Raw genomic sequence first — 22,498 nt, forward strand, 5'->3', positions numbered from 1 at the left:
CTTTTCCATCTGATCATCTTCATGGTCCTCCTCTGGTCCTGCTCCAGCAGGTCCATGTCCCTCCTGTGCTGAGGACCCCAGAGCTGGACACAGTGCTCCAGGTGCCACTTACTTGGCTCTGTGCAGAGCACCACCAGCTTGGATTTGTGTGTCTTTAAGCTGTTGCATGTCTGGTGGTGTGGGCAGTGCACCAGAGCCCAGCCTGGTGGGGCTCTAATGATGCACTTTCCAGCTGTTAGAGCCAACACTCACCACAATTCTTTCCTTCCCAGCATCTCTGCATGGCCTGGGACAGTGCTTGGCCCCTTGCTGCTGGTTGCATGAAGACTATAAAATGGTCTGTGTGTCTGGTGTGTGTGTGTTGGGACTCCTCGGAAAAGCTTGGTGCTTTGAGCCTACTGTCTTCCAGATGCAGTGTCTACCATGCCTACTCCTCCCAGCAGAGCCACTGCTGTCCCTGGTGGGAGTGTTTGCTACATCAAAGCCCAGTTTGTGCTGCGAGAGGATGATTTCTCTGGTATATTTACACTTGTAAAGAAAGATTTTTTTTTTTCCCCTTGTAAATATCACGGCACTTCTGTTGCTTCTGTGCTGGCCCATCTGTGCACCATTTTCACTTGCACTGACTCATGTTCATGGAGTAGTAAGAACTGCTTGTAAGTGTTTTAATTTCCTAGTTAGAGTGGGCTCATTTTGCTATTCTGGTTAGCTCAGAGGCAGATGAGTGCTGGGGTTTCTTTTTCCTAATGACATCTCTGGACTCTATTGCATCGGTAAAAAAATTAATGAAGTAATTTTCACTTCTCTGCCCAGATTTTTCAAGACTTCCTGTGTTTCTAGGGTTTGTTCTCTGCAGCCAAATGTGCTTTCTGCCTGTTTTCTGCATGGCCAGAAATCACTGGGTGTGCACCCCCCTCTGAAACTGGGTACAACATCTTTAGCCTGTCATAAGGTTTCAACTTCAGTTATTTCTGAAGGAGGAAGCTTTAGGTTGTTCATGCAGGTTGCGTTCAGCCCCCTTGCATTGTGCTGTGCTCTTTATCATGAGTGATCAGATACTTATTTTCTCCACTTCTGCCTCATTGTAGAGCAGACCTCTGTAGAGACACCTCTGGCTGTTTTCAGAGCAGACAGAAACTATTTACTGAGCTGCTTTGGAACACTTTGACTTGTTTTTGCTGCTCCATGTGCACCCAGGGTTGTCTTTATTGCCTGCAGGTCAGATATTGATCCATGGCCAGGCTGATCACAGGCCCTTCTCAGCAGTTGCTTCTCCTGTGTTCACTGAGATGTAGTGTCTGTGTCCTGCTCAGCTGGACCTGCCTCTGGCTCTCTTCTGGCTTGGTACCTCAGAGAGCCTGCAACCAGAGGGCATGTTTGCAGTGACAGCTCCACCAAGCCCTGTAGCTGCAGGAGCATCCTTGCTCCCTGTTGGATGCTGTGTGTGTCACCTCACTGGTGTGTTTGGCACAGTGGGGCACCAAGATTGCTCAGCACTGAAGGTACTCATACTTAAACATATATATATATATGTGTGTGTGTGTGTGTATATATATACCTGTATGTGTTTATGTATATTTAAGTCTGAGGCTGAAAACAGCCCAATTACGATCCTTTTCTCCCCCTGACAATATGAAGAGACATGTTTCACAACAGTCAAGTCTGCCAGTATTTCAAGGTGCTGCTTTTAGAAGCAGGGAGTTGTGGGAACATTTCAGTTCTTTCAATTACAGAAAGATCCTTTTAACGGGGGCAAAAGAGAGTCTTTTTCCTTAAACATATTCTTGGGAAAGACTCAAGCCATTTCAGCCAAAATGAAAGAGTTTAGCCTGAGGCTGTATCCAGCTGGAGAAATTTTCAGCCTAAACAATTAATTATAGATGAAGTTTCGTGCAACCAAAACTGGAGTTTATACGACAGTCACATGTAATTACAGCAGCACTTTCAACTCTGGAACACTGGCACTGGTGTCACTGCAAGTTCTTGGGTGACTCTCTCAGGAAGGACTTTCTTGCAGAGCTCTGATATACCCCAGCTCGCTGTTTTGAGGGGATGGGAGCAAGCATTCCACACCAGAAAAAAACATTCCAAACCAGAAATAATCTGCTGTTGAAAGATGAATTAACTGGTGACTTTCAGAGCAGTGTCTTGTCTGTGTTTGGAGTTTATCCAGGGTCAGCTTTAACCAGGCTATTATGTTCCTCTACGTGGGAGGGTGTAACAAAGAGGGAGCCTCCTATGACGGAACAGCTCAAGCATGAGGAACTGGGATGGCAGAGATTAATGGGGCTGCATCCTGCTTGCAATATCTCCATCTGAGCAGGGCTTTCCTGGGAAACTGGAAGGTAACCTCCTGATGATGGATGTTGTCTGCTGTAGAAGAAGCTCCTTGCTTAGCAGGGAGAACACATCGAGACTGCAAGTGTGTCCTGAATGAATGATTCCTCATGGAGATGCTCATGCCACACACAAGCACATTTTAGAAGCTTGCACATGGGGGAATATTCTTGACTCTGGCTGCTAAATTGAGCTGCTTGTGAACCCTTTCAGCAGTGGAGGTAGTGCTGACAAACAGTCATCTGTGGTGATGAAGGGAGAGCAGGTGAGAGGAAATTTTGTGGGAGGAGATCCTGCTCTGAATTTCTTGTGGAAACCATAATTATGTGATTCAGTGCGGAAAGGTATGAGGGTTTCCAGTGCAAGCTACGAAAAACGCTTAGGGAAGCAGCCTACAGATGAGGCTGTTCATTCAGACCTTATCTATTCATGTGGGAGTGTGGAAATCTTAGCACTCTGCCTTATCTCTTCTCCCCCGGGAGATCAGTGTTGAGAGAGTCTGACCTCTCGCTCACCGTTTCAAATCAAACCTGCTGTAATAGTGGCTTTGGCCATGCAGTGCCTCAGTCACTTAATGAAATAATCTTTTTCCCTGCCCTTCTGGGTAGGAATATGTCTTGCCGGAATACCACTTAAGTGATACCTGGAGGATAGCTGTAACTGAGCAGAGCTGTGGCAGGAACATCCTCCTTACTCCCTGCAGGCTTTCCCTGCAGGTGCAGAGCTTGGGATGTTCAAGGCAGTGGAAGTTTGTCTCTCTCTCTGGGGCAGCTCCTATGTTGTTTATGAAGAGGATGCCTGTTTTCCCTTGCTCCTGGGCTTCTGCAGTTCCCTGCAGGCTTAAATTAACTTTGAATCAATGTTGATTAAAAGCAGTCAGTGCAAGGAGAGTCTCAGATCTGGAATGGATATTCTCCAAAAACAAGGGCACCTCAGTGCCAGCACAGGGCTATCCATACAAACAGCTCTCAGCCAGAGCCAGCCAGAATCTGTTTTGCTTTCTCACACTTGGAGCTGGTATATTTTAAAGGATATCAAGCGGTAAATGTGGCAAAGGGGAAAAATTGTTACAGACTGTATTTGGCAGAAACCCAGCAAAGATAAAATACCATACGTTCTGTGCAATGAGCTCCTACATAAATGATTCATTCTCCAGAACACAGCTGGGGTCAACATCTTCTATTTGAACAGCCCAAAGTTATGCAAATATTTTTATGTGGATTTTCTAAAAAAAGAAAAAGGAAAGACAATATATTCTGTTCCAATAAAAAAGCTCTTTATCTAAGTAACTTTTAAGAATCAAAATCCCACAAGAACAGTGTCACCGTGTTATACACATATATATAGCAGCAAATGACAAGATATGCCCTAGAGATGCAAACTCTGAAAAGATTGCTTGTTTTCCTTTGTTTTGCCAGCCAAGTCTGTGTTACAAATTGTGTGTGGTGGAGATCACACTATTTCAAAATATCAAATTGCTAATTAAAGAAACTACTCAAGGAAACTTTCCAGTAGAACAATATATGCATTGGGATAATAGTAGTCACTATTTCTTTAATGAGTTTCTTTCCTAACTGGAATTTCTTACAATGCATTCAGTGCAGCCATTCAGTTAGATTATTATGAATCACATGTGTATTATTTCTGATTTGGTATTAGCATAAAAACTTCTGATGAACCATAGTATTACAAAAACAGGTCTTGTGTATAGAATGGCAATATCATTCCTGCTGATAAAAGACTGGAAATTAAGGTCCTTATACAGCAATACAATTTAATGTGTTAGTTTCGTTTCTACACTTAATTTGCAAAGGTGCTGAGAAACTACAGGTCTAACTGAAGCCAAGAAGGGCAGGGTGTCTCTGGATGGTCAGATATATCAACCCACAGCCTGAGCATTGCTCTGCAGTGCAGCATTGCTTTCTGTGGCATCTGAATCAGCAAAAGGTCATGGGAGGGAGAAATCTTTCTTGGTCATGTTCTTGTAACATGGTTGGTTGAGAGATCAAGTGGAGATTCTCTTAAACACTTGTATTTTGCTATGGTGAAGTCATTTAGCAACATCATCCAAGGGGACAGTGTGTACAAGACTTGTGAAGTGAGGCAGGTAGATCAAGTCATGGAAAGAATAGTTTAGTTGTGTGGCAGAGATAAGAGCAAAGAACATAAGAGACCTCTTAAATCCCATTTTTCCCATTCTGGGAGAATATGGTGGTGAAATTCTCCTTTCAGGTTCTGAATAGTAGTTGACATAATGAGGTGGATTTCCAAAAATATTTCAAGAAAGTGGATAGGTTTTTCAGTGGCTTGTTGGTGGTATCTAGGTGCCTCACTTGGTATTCTTGAAAATCCATCCTTACTTCTAAAGAGCTTCTCTAGTGTCTATTTCATGTTCTCTGGTGAGCAAGAATGACTCCTTGATCTTGGGTTCTGCATTTGCAAATAGCCATTCTTTGTATTCCCCTCAGATGGAGAGAGCAAACAACCATTTAAAGCAAAGAATGCAAGAGCTTGTGAAGTATAAAGGTGAGGCTTTTCATCCTCATATGCTTGGTTGGTTACCAGGCATTAGATAAGCAGTCCTTGATGAGTCCTTGGTTTGAATCACAGTATCTGAGCACACAGTCACATTCCACCTGTGGAATGATTGCTCCCCATTTGCCTTAAAAATCCCTCTTTCTTGCAGCTTCTGAATGATTTAGCTTTTTCTTTATCATCAGATGTGATGATAATGGCTTTGGATGGTTCTTCCACAGCAGCTCCTCACCCTGGATCCAGACTTGGCTCTAGTGTATAATAGGCGAGCCAAAATCTCAGTCCAGTCATTCTGCCCTGAACACTTCCAAAATGTGGGTTGGATGTGGATTCTGTCTACTGAGCAAATCATTAGTCAATGTTTTAAGAAGCAAATAAATGTTGATGGTGGGACTCCTTCATCACAGAAGAAAAACCAGGGAAGAAAGATGGAAAGGATCCAAGACCAGTACACTTGTCTTCCCTCATTGGAGCCATCTTCAGGTGGCTTCTTTCCTCTCAGTCTGGAAGACAAAGTGTTGTATCTGAGAGTTACTGGTCTGGGAAGCCGTTGACACCTATATGGTGGAAAGGGTGGAGAGGAGAAGTTGGTGAAGGGCAGCAAGGGACCACTGACCATGGACTCCTTTGTTTTCCTTTGTTTGGTGATGGCTATTCCCACACCGCCTCAGATGCTCTCCCCTTTCCTGCCTTCCAGAGCACTGCTCTTTGCATCCCGGTGGATTTATTCTCCTCCTTATCTAATTTTAATTAAAGCTCCTATCTCCCCCACCACATAATCAACTGAAGAAAAATGAGCTGGTAAGTCATTGTTTTTACCACTTTGGCAGCAAACAAATGTTATGTCTGGCACGCTCGGCACCAAGTCAGAAAATGAATCAGCAGCTGTTGTGACAGAAGCTTTTTCCTGAATGGGGAAACAGAGACAGAAAGAAAACAGGCCAGGGGGAGGTTTCTGCAGTGGGCACTGCCAGCCCCCCATCACCATGGGGAATGTCTCTGCCCTCAGCTGGGGAAGGTGACCTGGCTGCTGGAGGGTCCCCCCGTGCCAGGAGGAGCTGGATTGTGACTGGTGCTGGAAGGGCTCTGATGCCTGTGGCTGTGCCTGGGAGGGGAGCAAAGGGATGGGGTGGTTTAGGGAAAGCAAGAGTAACCCAAATTCTTGCAGACCTCCTGGAAAGGCCCACCTCAGCCAGGCATGCAGTGAGAGTTCATACAGATGCACTGAACAAGAAACACCTATTTGTCCCCGGCTGGCACTATGGCATGGTTTGTTTTGTGCCCATCTGTGGGAAAAGGATAAATTACTTCTTTGTGTCTGGATGAACTTGGATCATATAGAATTGTTTTAAGCAATAAACTTGCAGGTATTATACACAGCATGCTGTGGGCTGCAAGGTCTTGGAGGAGAGAGTGGTTTATGGTACCCCTGATCACCCTCATCCTTTTGCTTTATCTAATGGTTAACTCCTCATAAGAGCTGAATTTGCCTTGTGACCTTTGGCATCTGCTGATTCTTTTACACCAAACATTTGGGGGCACATGAGAAATGCTTTTGACTAATATTATGGCCTTGTTAATATATTGCAAACTATTTCTACAGGAGCAGCATCGAAGTTTTATCTGCTAAATAAATATTGCTGGACTAAGCTAATACACAGAGTATTCTGGAAGAGTTACCACAATGAAGCAGGCACAAGGTCCAGCTGGAGAACTCTACTGCTCAGGTGATGATCAACACTGGAGCTCCAGCAGGTTTGTCTGAGGCAGAGAACCAGCCTTTGTCACTCCTTGGAAAAGGCAGCTTTTGCTAGGGTAGTTTTAATGGGAATAACAGACAGTTGAGCCAGCTGAGCTGGTGACTGCAACCTGCATGGCTTCAGTAAAGTCCAAAGGGACAGTGTGTGGTTGCTAATCAGGGCAGAGGTTGTGCTGGGTTTCTGGAGACAATTGTCACAATATTTATAGCTCCTTTTGTGCCAAGCAGACAAGCAATATGCTTGTTCTTTCCCTGTACCTATAAATTCCTTCCTCACCTATGAAAAACATGCCCACCCTGCCACATGGGTCAGAGAAGGGATTTCTTCTGTGGCACAGCTGGAGGGACCCTCTCTACCCCTGCTGTCCTCTTGCTGAATGTATAGTGCTGTTCATAGTCCAGCACACAGCCTCACCATGCCAGAAACCACTTCTGGTTTTAGTTGGGTTTGTCTGGGGTAGGATGGGCTGGTTTATGTTAGTATGACAGAGTACAATGATTACGAGAAGAATAAAGCTGTGGGTCAGGTCTGTCTGACATTTTGTGTATCAACTGACAAGATTCTGATGAAGCTGTGAGCTCCAAATTTCCCTTTCAGCTCCCTTCACACCAGTGCCAGCTCCCTCACTCTGATCCAGTGAACCACTGGTTTGTCTGTGTCACAAAAAAGCAAGGCACTAAGTGCTTGCAACTCCACTTGGTCACTCAGCCAGAGGAGGAGAATGTGGTACTGAGAGCCTGTGGTACTGAGGGCACAGAAAGGTGTTTTTAGAGATTTGTTATTCACCGATGGAAGCACTGATGCCACAGCCTCAGACATGCCAGTGCTTTGAATCCTCAATTATCCAGCTTATATGGGAAAATAACTTGAGGAATATTGTTCTAATAGGCATATGGCTACTTTTTCTCTATCTTTGGTTTTCTTTTATGATTTGTATGGCTGCTGGATTTATAATCCAGCAAGAGGAACCCATTAGACCTCACTTTCTAGGAACACTGCTTTTTATTATGTTACTATATAATTTATTTTCTCATCCTGATCCTGCAAAACTTTTACATGCAGATGCTGTGGTACTCTATAGCAGCAGCTGAAGGGACCCCAGCCCTGCTGGAGCAGGACAGGACCCAGTGACAGCCTGATATTGCCCCAGAGGCTTCTTAACTCCTGAGTAACTTCATTCTCAGCTGCTGAAGGTAACAGGAGGTGGGCCAGTCCTTCAAAATAATTTCACCCAAATCATTCCTGAGTGGGATTTAAGTTAATTGATTCTGTTTGCAAAGGTGAAAAGGAGGAAAAGGCGTTGGTGAGCATGTGCTGTGCCTGCTGAGGTGGTGTGGAGGCACCTTTCCCACCCTGCATGTAAAACATGTCATGCCTGATTCTGAAGGTGTATATGCAGCCTCCTGTACAGGATTTACTGAAGTCACTCCTGGTTTGCTCTGGGCTGTGATTATGTGAGAGAAAAATGAAGTTTCATGGTTCATCTGAATAACCAAAGTCAAAGGCATGAAAGGGGCAGTTAGATTTCAGGCTGACTGTCTGTCCATGCAAGCCCCAGCTCTCTCCTGACCAAAGGCAGAGTCCATCTCCCCCAAACACGTCCTGCTGGCTGTGCTGGCAGCCCTGGGCTCTCTCACAGCAGCACCCTGGGCATGGCTCTGCCGTTTTTAAGGGATTCAGGATCAGGCTGGGGCTCCTGCACAGCTGCAGTACCTTGCCCCTATTTTATATTCACTGAAAGATTTTTGAATGGACTTCAGAAACCATTAGGAACCCAAATGTCGACTTACACTTGCAAAATGTCTCTGGTTAATGTTTTCCTACTGGCGCTCTGCTTTGCTCCCCGCCTGCCAGAGTTTCCTGTGACCTATTTGAAATATCACTCTCCTAAGTGAAAATGTGCCTCTCTTTTTCAAACTTGCAAAACTCACAAAAATAAATAGCCTAATTTGGCCAGTTAATAGCCCTCTCCTGGGGCTCCTCTCAGCAACTAAGAGGCCTTTTAAATACAACATTTGTGACTGCGTCATTAAAGCTCTGCATGATCCAAGCGGACTAAACCAAAAAGAAAGAAATGCCTTATTTGATCTAAGTTTTCTTTTCTTTTAAATAGTGACACTAGAGACCCATTTATTTTTAATTACACAATTGCTTTATTAAAAGCCTAAATCCTGCAGTCCCTAGTCATTGCTCAGGCAAAACTGCTATCATTGAAGGAAGGACCTGTAGGAGTCAATCCTAAAAATAGGGCAGCTGACAAAGTCTGCCTTCCAAAATGGGTTTGCTTTATTTTTGAAGGATTTCCCTAGTCAAAGAGAACTTGCCTCTGATTTGCTTTTCAGCTCTGCAGCAATTTGGAAACTGAATTTAGGAAAGCAGTCACTCCAAAAAGCAAAACCACCCCTAGTTTTCCTTTCAGACTGGCTCTGCTGCCCTTTTTACCCTGAAACACCACCCTCTACAGAGCCACAATAGTATTTACTGACACGAGATATGCATGAGAGTTCATAGAACCATAGAATCCCCTGAGCTGGAAGGGACCCACAAGGATCATCAAGTCCAACTCCTGACCCTGCACAGGACAGCCCCAGGATCACACCATGTTCCTGAGAGTGTTATTCAAATGCTTCTTGAACTCTCTCAGGCTTGGTGCTGAGCAGGGAGCCTGATCTAGTGCCCAGCCCTGCTCTGGGTTTGTTCTGCTGGGCAGGTCTGGGCACTGCTGGAGCAGTGGGAAGCCCACTTTGAGTCCTGCAGCACTTCTCTGCAGCCCTGCCTCTCCTGTGGGCAGTAAATCCAGCTGCTGGGGGACAGAAAGTGCAGGATTGATCCTGTGCCACTGATCCTGTGCTGCACAAATGCATTTCTGTGTTTGGGCTGTGAAGGACAGATCTCCTTGCTGGGTTAAGACAGTGCTGCCCGCAGTAGGAGAGTGAGCAGTCTAGCCAGCCGCATATACTGGGTTATATTTCTGGGCTAAACTCCAGAGCCTTCAATTTTATTATCTAATTACCCAACCAAGCTCATTCATCTTTATTTTTCAGTCTTTCCCACAGATCCCAGGTTAAATGCAGCTCTGCTATCTGAAGTGCTGCCCAGGCACTCTCCGCTTGGAAAAATTCACGGTTTCTCAGCTTTATTCACTCAAACTGTGTTTTCTTAGTGTAAAGGATGAATGGCAGAAATCCCAGCCCTGGTCAGCAGCAGAGGTCTACGTCAGGCTGTGCTGAGATGAAGGTGGCTGCATTACCATGGACAACAGTACCAGGGGAAGGAAGAGAAAGGAAATAAACCTCTAATTAAATGTAGGCTTCATCCCCAGTGTAATGTGACATTAGATTGCACTCAGGGCTTTGTGGTATGGCTCACTGCGATGTCTTTATTGCCGAGTATAAACACCAATAGTCAGTAAATAAAAACAACAGGGGGAAAAACTGCTCCCCAGAAGTTAATTAGACATTAGGAATACATCCCTGGACAATGGAGTCCAAGGGGGAAAAAATACTGGTGTCCCGTCCTTTTTCTCTGCAGGACATGAGCCCTCCTCTCCATATGTTACTGTCGTGTAGATGTAATCCATGTCCCATGCTGGGGCAGAGGCTCGTGCTTAGCATAACCCTGCCCCTGGGAGGGGCTTCTCTTACCAGTATACTGTTTTTTCTATGCTCCTTGCCTTTATTTCCTAAGGGAATGCGCATACTGGCAGGTTCAGTGGGCATTCAGAGATGGTAAACTGCTAGAAAGTAGAAAACCTTCCCCCAGATTTAACAGTATTCTTGTTTGCTCTCCAGTTTGCAATGGCTGGGCAGGGGGAGAGAGGGGAGATGTGGCAGATGCTGTGGAGCACGAGGCTGCTGTCTTGCCAGCTTGCTTTCGTCTGAGGGAGGAGAGATGGGAGAGAAGCTTCTTGCAGACAGAGCTCTCCTGGTGTTACTTCCCAGCCCCAGCACGAAACCCGCTGGGTTTGGAGGGCTGTGCCTCATCGGAGGCACGGGTGCTTTGTGCTCAGTCTGCCCTCCTGGCCATCGGCTGCTCCCAGGCAGCAGAGCCAGAGTGAGCACAGCAGGATCATCAGGAAGATGTTGGTGCTGTGCAGTGCCAAGCTGTGCCATGCAAAGAGTGAGAGCAGGAGCTGCTCAGCAGGGCAATGAAGGTGTGTTGCAACTCAGGTAGGTGTGTCACGAGAAGGACAAGCCCAAATTCATGCTGAAGGAAGGATCCTTCTGCAGCAGAGTATGCCAAGACAGCAGGACATGGAGCAGAAGGGGAAATGGAGATGGGTTTGGTCAGGAGGAGGGAATGAGCAGTGTTAGGAAGAGCTGCTGCCTGTGGTGAGGGAGATGCTGGACCCCCAGTGTGCCTGATAAAAACCCATCAGACTCCCAGGGTTGTGCTCTTGCAGGCTTCACTCAGGGAAGTGGCACAGTTTCACTTGTGGCCACAAATCTGTTCATTCTGCACCTCTGGTGGCAGTGGTACTTCTCCTCGTTTTGTCTCTGCCTGTTGTCTAGGCTTTCTCCAACCAGAGACCAGCTGACTTTATCTTCCCAGATGTTTCTTATGATCTCTCCCATTCTAGCTTTTACCCCTGACCACAAGCAGCACTTGGAATAATTAACACCTTGTGCTCCTAACATCTCACGGTTTACAAGGCAGCTGGTTACTAGGGCAACAACTGTACTTTTTCTTTTGGTGTATTGACTGAAAATCAGAATTTTATATTAAAGGAAAAGAAAAATAATATTCTCTCTAGCCACAGTGAGTTACAACACCATCTCTCCTGTAATCAAGATATTGCTGAATTATGGTGCTATAAACAAACACTTCTGATATAACCACAAACACTGTGGGACATGTAACACATTGGCAGTATATTTCAAGTGACAAACTCATTTATTGTGGGGAGTGGAGGGAGAAAAACACCTTTCCAGAAGCCACTGCAAGGAATTACAGCAAAGAATGACCAGAGCTTAAGGATACAGGCACAAAGTAATTCTAACAACCTGGCCGAAATAAAGCACTTCAAAGTATGAACAAGATTAGAGCACTACCAGTAGTTCAGGAGGTGAGGATACAGGACTCAGTTATTGTCTCCTCCCAGCTGGCATAAATCATGATTAATTCCATAGCACTTAATAGAATTACCATGCTGTGAGGCTGGTGTAAGGAAGTAGCTCCCAGGAGGGGTAGGGGAAGTGAGCCCACAGCTATCCCATAACCTTTGTAAGCTGGTGTGGAGGCTTCCCTGCTTGCAGGTGGGACTCGAGTAGCAATCATGAATCATTAAGGTATGTAACTATCTGAGAGATCAAAGAGAGCAGGAGCTTGAGGTGAAAGCAGCCCCTGCCAGATGCTGTGGAGGCAGAGAACAGGCTGGGAGCTGCTTGCCAAAGAGATTTCATCTCTTGCTGTGTTGCAGGTGGCTGCTGGGTCACTTTGGTCAGTGGGATTGGAGGAGAGCCATCATCTGCCTCCTGCATGGTCTCCCAGCCCTGGTGTGTGGTGAGTTCCAGGTCAGGAGACTTCTTTGCCCAAACAGGGTGATTTTTGTATGCTGTTTTACTAAGCCATGATGTGCTGGGCTGTTTTGGTGGTGATCTGCTGGCAAAGTTGTTAAATACATGTGAGCTGTCAGTGGTGCCTCTCTCAGCTGTGAATGGGACACAGATGGAGCAGGGGAAGGAAGAAGGGCTGGGCAGCTGTTCAGTGTCTCCCCAGCCATGTACAAAAGGATATCCGTGCTGTGCAGTGGGAATGGGAGAAGGAAATAGGGACATTGTCTCCCTTAATAAACTTCCCCCTGGAAAAGATAAGGTATATATCCATCTATGTACATACGTGAATTTGGTCATGATGGAGCACTTGTGATAAGGAACTACCAGTTCTTAAAGCTCATTGTTTGTGTCTTAGAACTTCTGTATTTATGACAACATGCAGGGTATTAACAGGTTATTCAAGGCTTGCCTGGGGTTTGCAGGACTGTGAAGTAATAAAAACCTGCTAGACTGTGATGTTTTAAGTGACCTAGCTGACACTATAGGTGAAGATGATCAGGCTGCCATTGCTTCTGGAAGGCTGGTTTTCCAAACATGCCTTTACAAGAACACTGGGGTTTTCTAGCTTTAGTTTTAAGTGAGTTTTGAGTTGAGGGGAATAAAGCTTCAAGCAATTCCACTGCAGAGTTTGTAAATGAGCGCAAAAATGCATTGAATGGGAGCTGTTCAGCGTACAGACTTCTGATGGGTCTGACAGCACAGCTCAGAAGTTCCTTGAATAATAGGACTGTGATTTCTGGCAGCCTGCAAGTGCTGAACTTCTTTAGATTTCAAAGCAAATAGATACATCTTAACAAAGACCACCTCACGTCAGCTACCTTAAAATTATAGCACATAGATTAAAATAAAATGTGTGTACTTGTCCCTCCTGGGACACAACGGAAGGGGAAAGCATTATCAGAGTTCTTTAAACTCATCTTAACAGTATTGAACCAATTATTTTGTTAAATCTGGGTTTGTTTTCTGCCTCTCAATGAGAACATTTGAAATCTATCATCTCCACCATTTACGAGTTACCAGTCTGTAAGTATAAAATTTCCAACAGGAACATATGGTATCAGAGGGAACAAGGGGGAAATATCTGATTGCTCATGCTCCCCAAACTCCAAATCTACTCCATTTAGTATTTTGCTCACAGTTCCTGCAGGGGAAAATAAAAGAAATCATCTCTGAGCTGAGACCAAGCACTGAACATTTCACCCTGAATAGGAATCTGTTTGAAAAACTTATAAGTAGCTGAAAAGGGAATAAAATAGAAACTACATTTCTCTTTCTTCACTATGGGCAGAACTTAATGCTGAAAAAACCTCTCTGAACCTTCGTCTTTAAGTTCAAACACCTGTTTGGGACATTGCCTCCAGCCAGCACATGTGGACAGAGCAAGGAGCAGGCCAGACACCAGTTGTTCTCCTTCCTGATGGTGTCAGTGAGGCTGGGCAGGCCAAGGCTGCCAGCAGAGCTGGGTGTGCATGCAGTAGGTCTGCTGGGACCTCTGCCCAGACCTGGAGATGGGCTCTGCCTCTGAACCTCATGGTACTGGGAGGCTGTACAGGTCCCCTTGCTGGCCATGCTGCCTGGGTTAACACCACTTCGAGTTTGGCACTGGCTTGAGACTCACCTGCAATGACAGGAGACCTTTCGATCATCAGGCCACACCAGCTACTGGGCACTGGGGAGCCACAATGCTCCTGCAATTTGTCACTTCCTTGCTGGTCTCCCAGTGCTCCACTGAGCTGAGCCGTTCTTGCATGGGCATCCCTTTACCTGCAACAGAGAATGATCATGCAGACCTTCCCTCTGTGCAGGGCAGCAAGTATCCCCTTCCTTTGCTTTCCTGCAGAGCAGAGGCTTAGCCATGAGTAACCAGGCTGTAAGTCGTCAGAAACAGGCTTCTTACTCTTCATCTGGGCAGAATAAGGAGGGCCTGAGCCTGGGGCACTGGGAATTGATGTGACCAAATCAAAGAAGAGGAGCCTTTCACTTGGCAGCACGATGGTTGTGTAGTGCCACATGTACAACCAAATCTATCCTCCCTGCCATTCAGACAGAAAGCAGCTTGTTTTGGAGTAACTTCCCTGGGAGGGGGAGGAACAGATGTTTGAACCAGAAGCGTATGTGACAGTTGGGAGAGACAGCGTGGAAACGCACAGTTGAAAGGAGAAGTCTGATGGGAGTGTGATGACAGCAGCAGGACTTCAGTGACAAGGAGTGGGAAGGAGAACAAGCAGGGAGGAGTGTTACTTCAAAAGCTGAGCAAAGTGCACAAGAAGATATGTCAGGAAAGCGTCAGAGAAAGGAAGAGAGGAAATGTGAGAGTAGAGACAGGCTTTGGGATCTGTCTGCAAGCATGTGTGACCTGTTGCCTGACAAACAGAGAAAGGAAGGCCTTTTATTCCTCTGCCTCCTTCCACCGAGTTAACTCTTCTTGCAGCCAAGCTCTGCTGGAGCTCTTCAGTTAGTGCTCCTGAAAGGTAAAGCAGCCTGTGCTGCTCCAAAGCACGGTTCTAGGGGTGTACTGTGTGAAGAGATTGTAGCAGGGATGCCCAAGCCTTTCCCCTGCCTTTACAGGGTGGCACAGTAGCCACAAGCCTTGGGACTCCTGGACACTGCAAGAGGAGGAGGAGGAGGAGGAGTGGTCACAATCCCCTAACAAGGCTTTGCCTCTGCAGCTGTGCCGTGATGCCCAGGGCAGGATGTGTGAGGAGAGACAGGAGTGTGTGTGAGTGTTCCTCCTGCAGCAGGGAGGGACCTCTCCGGCACTGCCTTACCCTGGTGACATCAATCACAGCTCTGCAGTGTCCGGTTTTACCTTAGTTCAGCAGATGTGCACGGCAGAGCGGGAACGTGCTGCTGGAGTGTGAAGGCTCCGAGCTGGGGGAGGGGGACAGTAACTTCTGCTGCCCAGGGATTCCCACAGAGGCAGCTTTGCAGAACCCTTCCTGGGCTCAGACCCACCACTGACCTCCCAGTGTGCCTTGAGAGACACAAACTGGTCTGTTCTGCTTTGTGTCCTGTCGTAGGGAGTAAAGAATTTCCCTAAGTATGGGGTGAGTCTCGAGATGCAACAATGAAGGGATTGCAAGGTAGATGCCAGTCACAACCAGCTGGGCCAGGAGCTGCAGTCTGACACTGGATGTTGCATGGCTGGTGGCTCTCCCTGTCCATAGAAACACTGGCATTCATTTCTTGGTGTGAAATCCCAGCAAATCAGAGGCAGGCAGTATCCCCTATGTGGGTGTGCAAGGGGGAAGGATGCAGCAGGGTGATGGAGATGGGTCAGGGTGTGCTGTGTCCAGAAGCTCTGGGGGAGAAGGGTCTCACAGCAGGGACATGTCAGTGCTATGGGCTGTGTTGGGTTGAGGCTCAGCCAGCAAAGCCTTCTTTCATTTATTTATTTTAAGGGTTAAATGGATGGGGAGGAACATGAGGGAAAAACAGTGTCAGAACACTGCAGCAGTGCAAGGGTGTTGAGTGCTGTTGGAGAAACAGTTTTAATGAAGTGGAAACCTGAAGAATCTGCCCATCCTCACCTGGAGAAGCAATGCAGACTCATGGTAAGGGAGGAAGTTTTCGGCACCATAAAGGCAATGCACAGGTGATGTTGGGAGTGTAAATGCAATGAAAGCCTCTCTGGTGTCTGCTGGGCTGCAGGACCCTCCTTGGAGCTGATCTGAGGAGGGCAGCTGTGGACACTTCTCACTGTGTGGCTTGCACTCGTCGTTCTTACCCCAAAGCTGTGGTGTGAGGTCTGGTGGTGAGGGGCAGAGAGGGATCTGCAGGCTATCAGTGTGGCCTCAGACAGAAGGAGCACAGAGGAGCAGCTACCTTGGTGTTTTCACCCAGGAGTGATGTACTTTGCAGCAGGATAGGGCTGAGCATCCCCCAGATGCTTGGCTTTGTGTAGCAGAATCACACCTCTCTTCCAATTAACTTGCACAGAATCTTGTGCAAGTTAATTGTAAGACTCAGAGTCAGACCCAAGTTTCATTTTCTAAAGGTACTCGTGCAGGTACTGAAATTAAATTCTCATGAGTGAAGACCTGTTTTCCCTGCAGTCTAAACTCAGAACAACAGAGCAGCTTTTAGTCTCTAGAGAAGATATAAAAACCTCCCCCAGGTCTGTGTTCCTTGTAAAAAAAAAAATTTAGACAGCACTTGCCACATCTGACAGTTGCCAGCCCTTGTTCAGTGTGATCAGGGCACTGTGTACTGAATTAATCAGGGATTTGACTCTGTGCTGCCTTGTACCTGGGAAACAGTGCATCACCAAACCCCAAAAAGATGCTGGAGTGTCTCTGGAAAGCAAGGTTCCAGGACAGCACAGCTGATTTCTGCCTTAGTCCTCCCAGCCTGGGCTTGCAGAGAAGGTTTCCTTAGGACCAGGGACCAGCAGCCTGACTTCCTCAGGCTTTTGCTGCAGCCACACTCGTGGCAGAGCAGAGCTGTATATCACCCGGCATTTTATGTGTGCCTGGGAAAGGGAGCCTGAATGCCCTTCCTGCACAGAGAGCTGCCAGGCTGGGGGCCAACACACAACCCTCGGCATTTTTTTATTTACTATAAACCTCTTAAATGAAGGCTGGGGGATGTTTTTCATTTACCACGTTACTGTATGGAACCAATCACTATAAATTTAAATGGAGAGCTGGTAGGAGCACACTTACCTTTTATATCATAATTGTGCGATTGCTGCTGCCTAACTGCTATTAGGATTATTCAGAGCTTCTCAGATTTCATTGTAAAACATTAGGCTGCGAGAGGTACTGTAAGGGTGTGATTATCCAAAGAGGGTAAGCAGTAGTGAGGCTTGTTGGCCAGAATTGCTACAAGAGGGAAGAAATGCTGAGTAGCTGGAAGTAGAGGAACCAGAGGAGGATAATCTGCCATTCATAAATACAGTGCTGTGTGTGTAGAGAAATCCCACCTGATTTCTATCTGGATCTACACAGGCTTGACAAGTCTGACTTAAATTGTCACCAGGAGTGATTCAAATCCTTGGCTGAGTGTAGGTGTCAGCCCCGTGCTGCCCTGCCGACACTGCAAGGCAGCATTTGAGTCACGCTGGCACTTGGGATGTGCTACAGAACCCTGCCAGTGTGGTCACACTGCCCTGGGGCATCACAGAGTCACCTCTTCCTTTGATGGGGGTGACAGGTCACAGGTCTGGCCATGCTGGCAGAGCTCTGCTCTGAGCTGGGGCTGGAAGGGGCTGCTGGCTTGGGGAAAGGAGTGACATGTCCTGCTTGCTGCCCCTGGTGTGGGCACAGCGTCCCCCCTGAGCAGTGCCAGGAGATGGGAGAGAAGCAGAGGGTCAGACAGGTCATAGCTTGGCTAGAGAGGAGCAGGACCCAGGCTGGGGGAACTCAGGGCACTGAAGCCAACTGGTGACTGGGGAGTCACTGCTCTGAACAGAGCTGAGGGAGGACACGGTGCTGGGAGGGTGCTTTGCTACCCTGCCATGGGCATTGGACACCTCACAGCATCACCTCTGCAGGGACAAGGCATCGCCAACTTTTTCTAGGAGGTAGGGAGAAAAGAGCAATTCTGTGTATACACGCCTCTGCTGCCTTGATTCTTCACCTGTGATTGAGATTTTAATTTTGCATCCCATATGATTTTCCTGTTGTAACACACGCCTCTGGGCTGTCACTGTAACAATGCCTTTTCTTGGCAGGGAAGGCAAATCTGAAAGGAAGCCCTTGAGCACTCTACTGTGCGAGTTTCTCAAATGATGGCTGTGTTTCTCTCCCTCGTTCCACTCGTTTTCAAATAATTTTCATGCTGGGAATAAATCTGAGTGCAAAACAATCATGTTCAGCATATGATAACCAGAGACAATGGTAAGTACACAAGCAGCCACATGGAAAACAAATGAGCTGATGGAAGGACAGAACAAGCACAAGACAACCCAGAGACCACGGTTACCATGTTCACAGTAAGATCAAATAACTCTGCCATTTACAAGGAATTACATATTTTTTTCTCGGGAAAATGGGATTCTGGGAAACATTTTTAGCTACTAAATTTTTATCTTCCCAGTTTCTGCAGTGGTGAGAAAAAACCATCTCCCAACAAGAAACATACAATGGGCCAATTTAAATTAAGCAACCCAAAGTTGAATTCTGTCCTGAACTTCATCTGTGAAATTCTAGTGAATTCATTGGGTTTTGTAACCGGAGGTCAGGATTTGGATACTAGTTTATAAATCAAAGAAGAACAGGGGCTGTGCAGGGTCTAAGCTATTTGGATATTTTTAAATGTCACACTAGGCTGCTGCTGATATCCTGAAAGTGTGTTGTCTCTGATGATACTGGGAAAGAAGTTTGGCAGATTTTTTATTTTTATTTTGCTTTAATATTTTCTTTAATATTTCCTCTTTTTTTTTCATTGAAGCTGTTTTTCCATGAAAAGCATCTGGTTTTAGTCAGGGAAAAGCACAAAGTTGAGACATTTGGAGGAATTTTATCAAACAGTTGTCGTGATCTGAGAAGCTGTAATTAATAAAAACAGTTAATAATAGATATAAAACTCACTCCCCAATCTCAATAAACAATGTATTTTAAACCTGAAATGGGGTAACAAACCTAAAAGAAAATTTAAATAGCACAATTTTTTGGGGGAAGTTCATCTTCCTTTGAAGTGATTCTTAATGTATCTTGTATACATATGTATGTCTCTATAAAGAATATGCATAAATGAAACAATTTTAAAAACATATTCACTGTAAATATATTTTCTAGTCACTCATTGTAATGTCCCTCACTCCTATGCAGAACAGGAATTAAATATACTAACAAAACAGATGTCTGATGAATGTAAAGCAAGAAGAATTCAGAAGCATTTGGCAGAAATCTACACCCTTTATTATTAAATTTATCCTCAAAACAATTGTTCCTTCAACATCATCAAAGAACAATGTAAGCACTTGTTGGTAGCTACCTGAGTTACATACCTTGTTACAGTTTATGACTTTCTTGTGTTTTTTGGTGATGTAAAGACATTCATGTGAGTCCCAAATGTGCATTGCAAAACTTCCCTTCCTCTCCTTTGTTGCTTCATCATCCCATTGACCTCTTCATCTCCCTGCTGATCTGCCAAAACACCTGCATGGTCCAGCATCAGGTCTGAGCCTCATGTACTTCAGTTTTTGCTCAGGTGTCTTAGCTCAGATACATCCTTCCTGCTGGGCATTGCTTGGGAGGTACCTGGACTTTTGATTTTCCCCAAAATCTGACCCCCAGGCTCTGGTACCTCATGCCTTGCTGGCAGTTTGGCCATGCCAGCACAGAGGTGTACACAGGAGAAGTGCCCAGGATGGACTCAGCTGTCCTTGGGGCGTTTCTGGCCCATGTCTGTCTCCAGGACTTGAGGTAGTTACTCTAAAGTCAGCCTGCTGTGCTGCAGGAGCTGTGTACAAGTGCAGTACTGAAAATATCCCTGCCTTTTTGATAGCTTAATTGGTGGCATTTACTTAATTGTGTATGTTCTCTTTCAGTGGGAATAAACCTAGAATTATGCAACTAATCATTTTTCCAAAAGCAGGGAGTCACTCAAGGCTGCTGCAGCAGGAGAGCCTACCTGAGTAAGCCAACAACTTCCAGTTGTTCGAGCTGCTGTTTGCTGTCTGTTGCTATGGTGAAGTGATGGCACAAAACTGATACCAAAAAGGAAACAATATTTTCTGAACAGATTTATAAGAAGAAAAAATAACATATAGGGGACAGAGAGGTCATGGGGAAGAGTGGGGGAAGCTTAAAGGGCTTCGAGTACTTTCCTGAGCCAGTTATTCTCCTTCATTTTTTAACTAAAGGTCCATTCAACCCTTTGAAAGCAATGGAAGAATGATCCTGTGCAGTGTCACCCCAAAGGTTTTTTTACAACCAGTTAAATACTCCCCTAAACTGTAAATACTTATAACTTCCATTCACATTTTTTCCTTTGCTTTTCCTGCATCTACATGCATATGGGCAATGTATTCATGTCTTAGCTTTCCAGTCAGTTTTTGAGATCTTCAGTCCCAGCAGAGTAGTGCAGGTCATAGATCAAAAAAAGCTGCTTTACTCTTCACCTTTGCAGCACCTATGCTGTTTATGTCTTTTCTGACAATTAGATTTTTAACCCCTCCTAAACCCTGCGTTGTGCTAGCAGCACGTTTCCCCACCCGGCTGGAATCCCCCAGTGTTCTCTGTGTTTTCCTACACCCAGACCTTCAGCCTACTTCAGATGCCAGCTGGAGCAGCTGGGCTGTGCAAAGCAACCCCGCAGCTGATTGCCCGGCAGCCTGACCAGGCAGGGAAGAGACTGAGCGCTCAGTTTGCAGCTCCTGTGGAGAGAATTCATTCTTCCTTCTCTCTAGCCAAGGATTTTGTGCGTCACTCCCTGTCTCACAGTGGCACTGGAGACAGGCAGCCTGTCTTGGTAAGTTACAAACTATGGCCACAATCAAAGCTTCCTTCAGACATGTGTTGTGAGGTAGAGTAGCACCAAGATTATGCTTATTGCAAAACATGCTCCTCTTTCCTTCATCTGAATGTGAGTGGTTTCAGTGCACCATCTCCTCTGTATGCTGTGTGCTGCCATGGTCCTGTTTTGAAGTGTGGACAGCAGCAGGATGGCCAAAAGGAAAGGATGCACACTGGAGTTCAGATACTGCTGGGTGTGGGGTGGAGGTGGGTATTCATGGCTTTGGGAGCACGCACTTGGTGATCTGAAAGCATCTTTCCCTCTAGCAGCATTTCGGGACTGTGAAATAAGTATCCAGTGCAGCTTTCTTGTTCCAGTGCCAGGCGTTCTGATTGCTTCGTTTAGTGTCACATCAGTGGTGTCTGAACTACACCTTAGCTGTATCATCACCGACTTCTTTCTAATGTGGGGTCATGCCTCCCTTTATATCCAGCCCTTTGCTGGACTGCTGTTGGGTTGTAATTGCATTGGATTCTTAATAGAGTTTCTTGGTCTGCTGTCACAGCGTGATTGCAAGAACTTGTGTTGCATTGAATGTGGTCTTGATTACTTGCCAATTAAAGTGCAAGGGAAACACTTACAATCTTCTCCTTTAAAATTACATCTAGATTCCACCTCCTCTGAAGGCTACGGGAAACTTGCAGAGATTGTTTCCAGTTGTCCTGTCTTCTTAATTTTAGTGTTTGGCTTGGTGTGGTAGGTAGATACATATGCTTTTTTTTCTTCCTCCTCATTCATTAAATGCCTTTTTTTTTTAAAGTGTAGCTCTGTGTATGTGAAACAGAAGCAGAAAGGTCCCTCCGAAATTGAGTGTTGCTCATTGCTCTCATGCCAGGTTGCTTGGTGTTTACAAGGTTTGGGATAGTGCATCTTTATAAAGAAGATACATGAAAGCAGATGGCCCTGTGGTAGCTGAGCATGGAAGGAGACGCCTCAAGAAAGCGTGTTGAGGCAGAAGGGATGTGTTAGATGAGGGAGCAGAGACGAGCCAGGAATGCAAGGAGGCAGTGTGCAGGGGGCACACAATTTCCAGGAGTCTGGAAGCGTAGGAGGTGCTGCACTGTGGTGGCAAATCTTGTGGAGCAGGTGTGCAGGGGCAAATTGCCTGCCTGCCACCCCCTGGGCATCCTGGCAGCCTGTGCTGGGAAAGAGCCAGGGCCGAGGTGTGAAGAGAAGCAAAAACAGGGAGAGGAGAAAGAAAAGTAAGGAAAAAGACCCAAGAGGAATGTGGACAATATGACAAGACGCAGGGGGGAGCCCACCTGTGAAGGTAACCAGGAGTTTCTGTTTATCTTGCCTGTGGTTATACTGCAAGCAGGTTTTGAACTGCTGCCTAGTATGACTGTCAATTATTTTAACTTGCATTTCTCACCTCAGTCCCCATGAAGTGCATTTGACAATAATTAATTTTGTGTGTGCAACTGAGAGTGTATCCTACTCCTGCAGAGGTGTCAGCTTAATGGGATATGGCTACAGGGGATAACAGGCTGTGCCACCCCATTAGGGAATTTGGGGGGTCACCTGTTCATTTAAACTAATATTTTAATTGTTGGAACATCAGGTTTCTCATAGTTGAATTGGGAACAGATTAACCTCTGTCTCTCTGAACTTGCATGCTGCCAAGCTCCTTAAACACCATTGCTAATTTTATTTTCTACTTTCAGCATGTATTTAAGATAACTCTTTTTGTTTCATAGGTTAAAGAGGAAATATTCTAACTGGCTGAGATCCCAGTGAGCAATTACAAATATTTTATTATAGTTACGGGACTTGGAATTTAGCCTCAGGCTGTGGGCATCAGAAAATCCATGTGTGGAAATCCCAAGTGTTCTAAGACTGGGAGGGATT

General features: G+C 45.8%; 1 protein-coding gene and 1 long non-coding RNA gene across 2 annotated transcripts; both read left to right on the forward strand.

The window, feature by feature from the left end:
- The first annotated feature begins 1,487 nt into the window (after window positions 1–1,487).
- On the forward strand, window positions 1,488–9,896 carry LOC146437396 (uncharacterized). The gene is made up of 3 exons (XR_014852203.1): window positions 1,488–6,627; window positions 7,695–7,825; window positions 9,677–9,896. It is a non-coding gene; the product is annotated as an uncharacterized LOC146437396 (long non-coding RNA).
- An 883-nt stretch (window positions 9,897–10,779) lies between these two features.
- On the forward strand, window positions 10,780–22,415 carry LOC146437397 (uncharacterized). The gene is given in 6 exon segments (XM_085060864.1): window positions 10,780–10,801; window positions 11,514–11,650; window positions 11,652–11,697; window positions 12,052–12,134; window positions 13,326–20,605; window positions 21,416–22,415. Coding segments are annotated over 5 exon segments (390 nt in total). The 3' UTR covers window positions 13,428–20,605; window positions 21,416–22,415.
- Window positions 22,416–22,498: the final 83 nt, after the last annotated feature.

This window comes from Lichenostomus cassidix, chromosome 4A (assembly GCF_008360975.1).
Source record: "Lichenostomus cassidix isolate B80296 chromosome 4A, HeHo_3.0, whole genome shotgun sequence".
Classification (NCBI taxonomy): Eukaryota; Metazoa; Chordata; class Aves; order Passeriformes; family Meliphagidae; genus Lichenostomus; species Lichenostomus cassidix.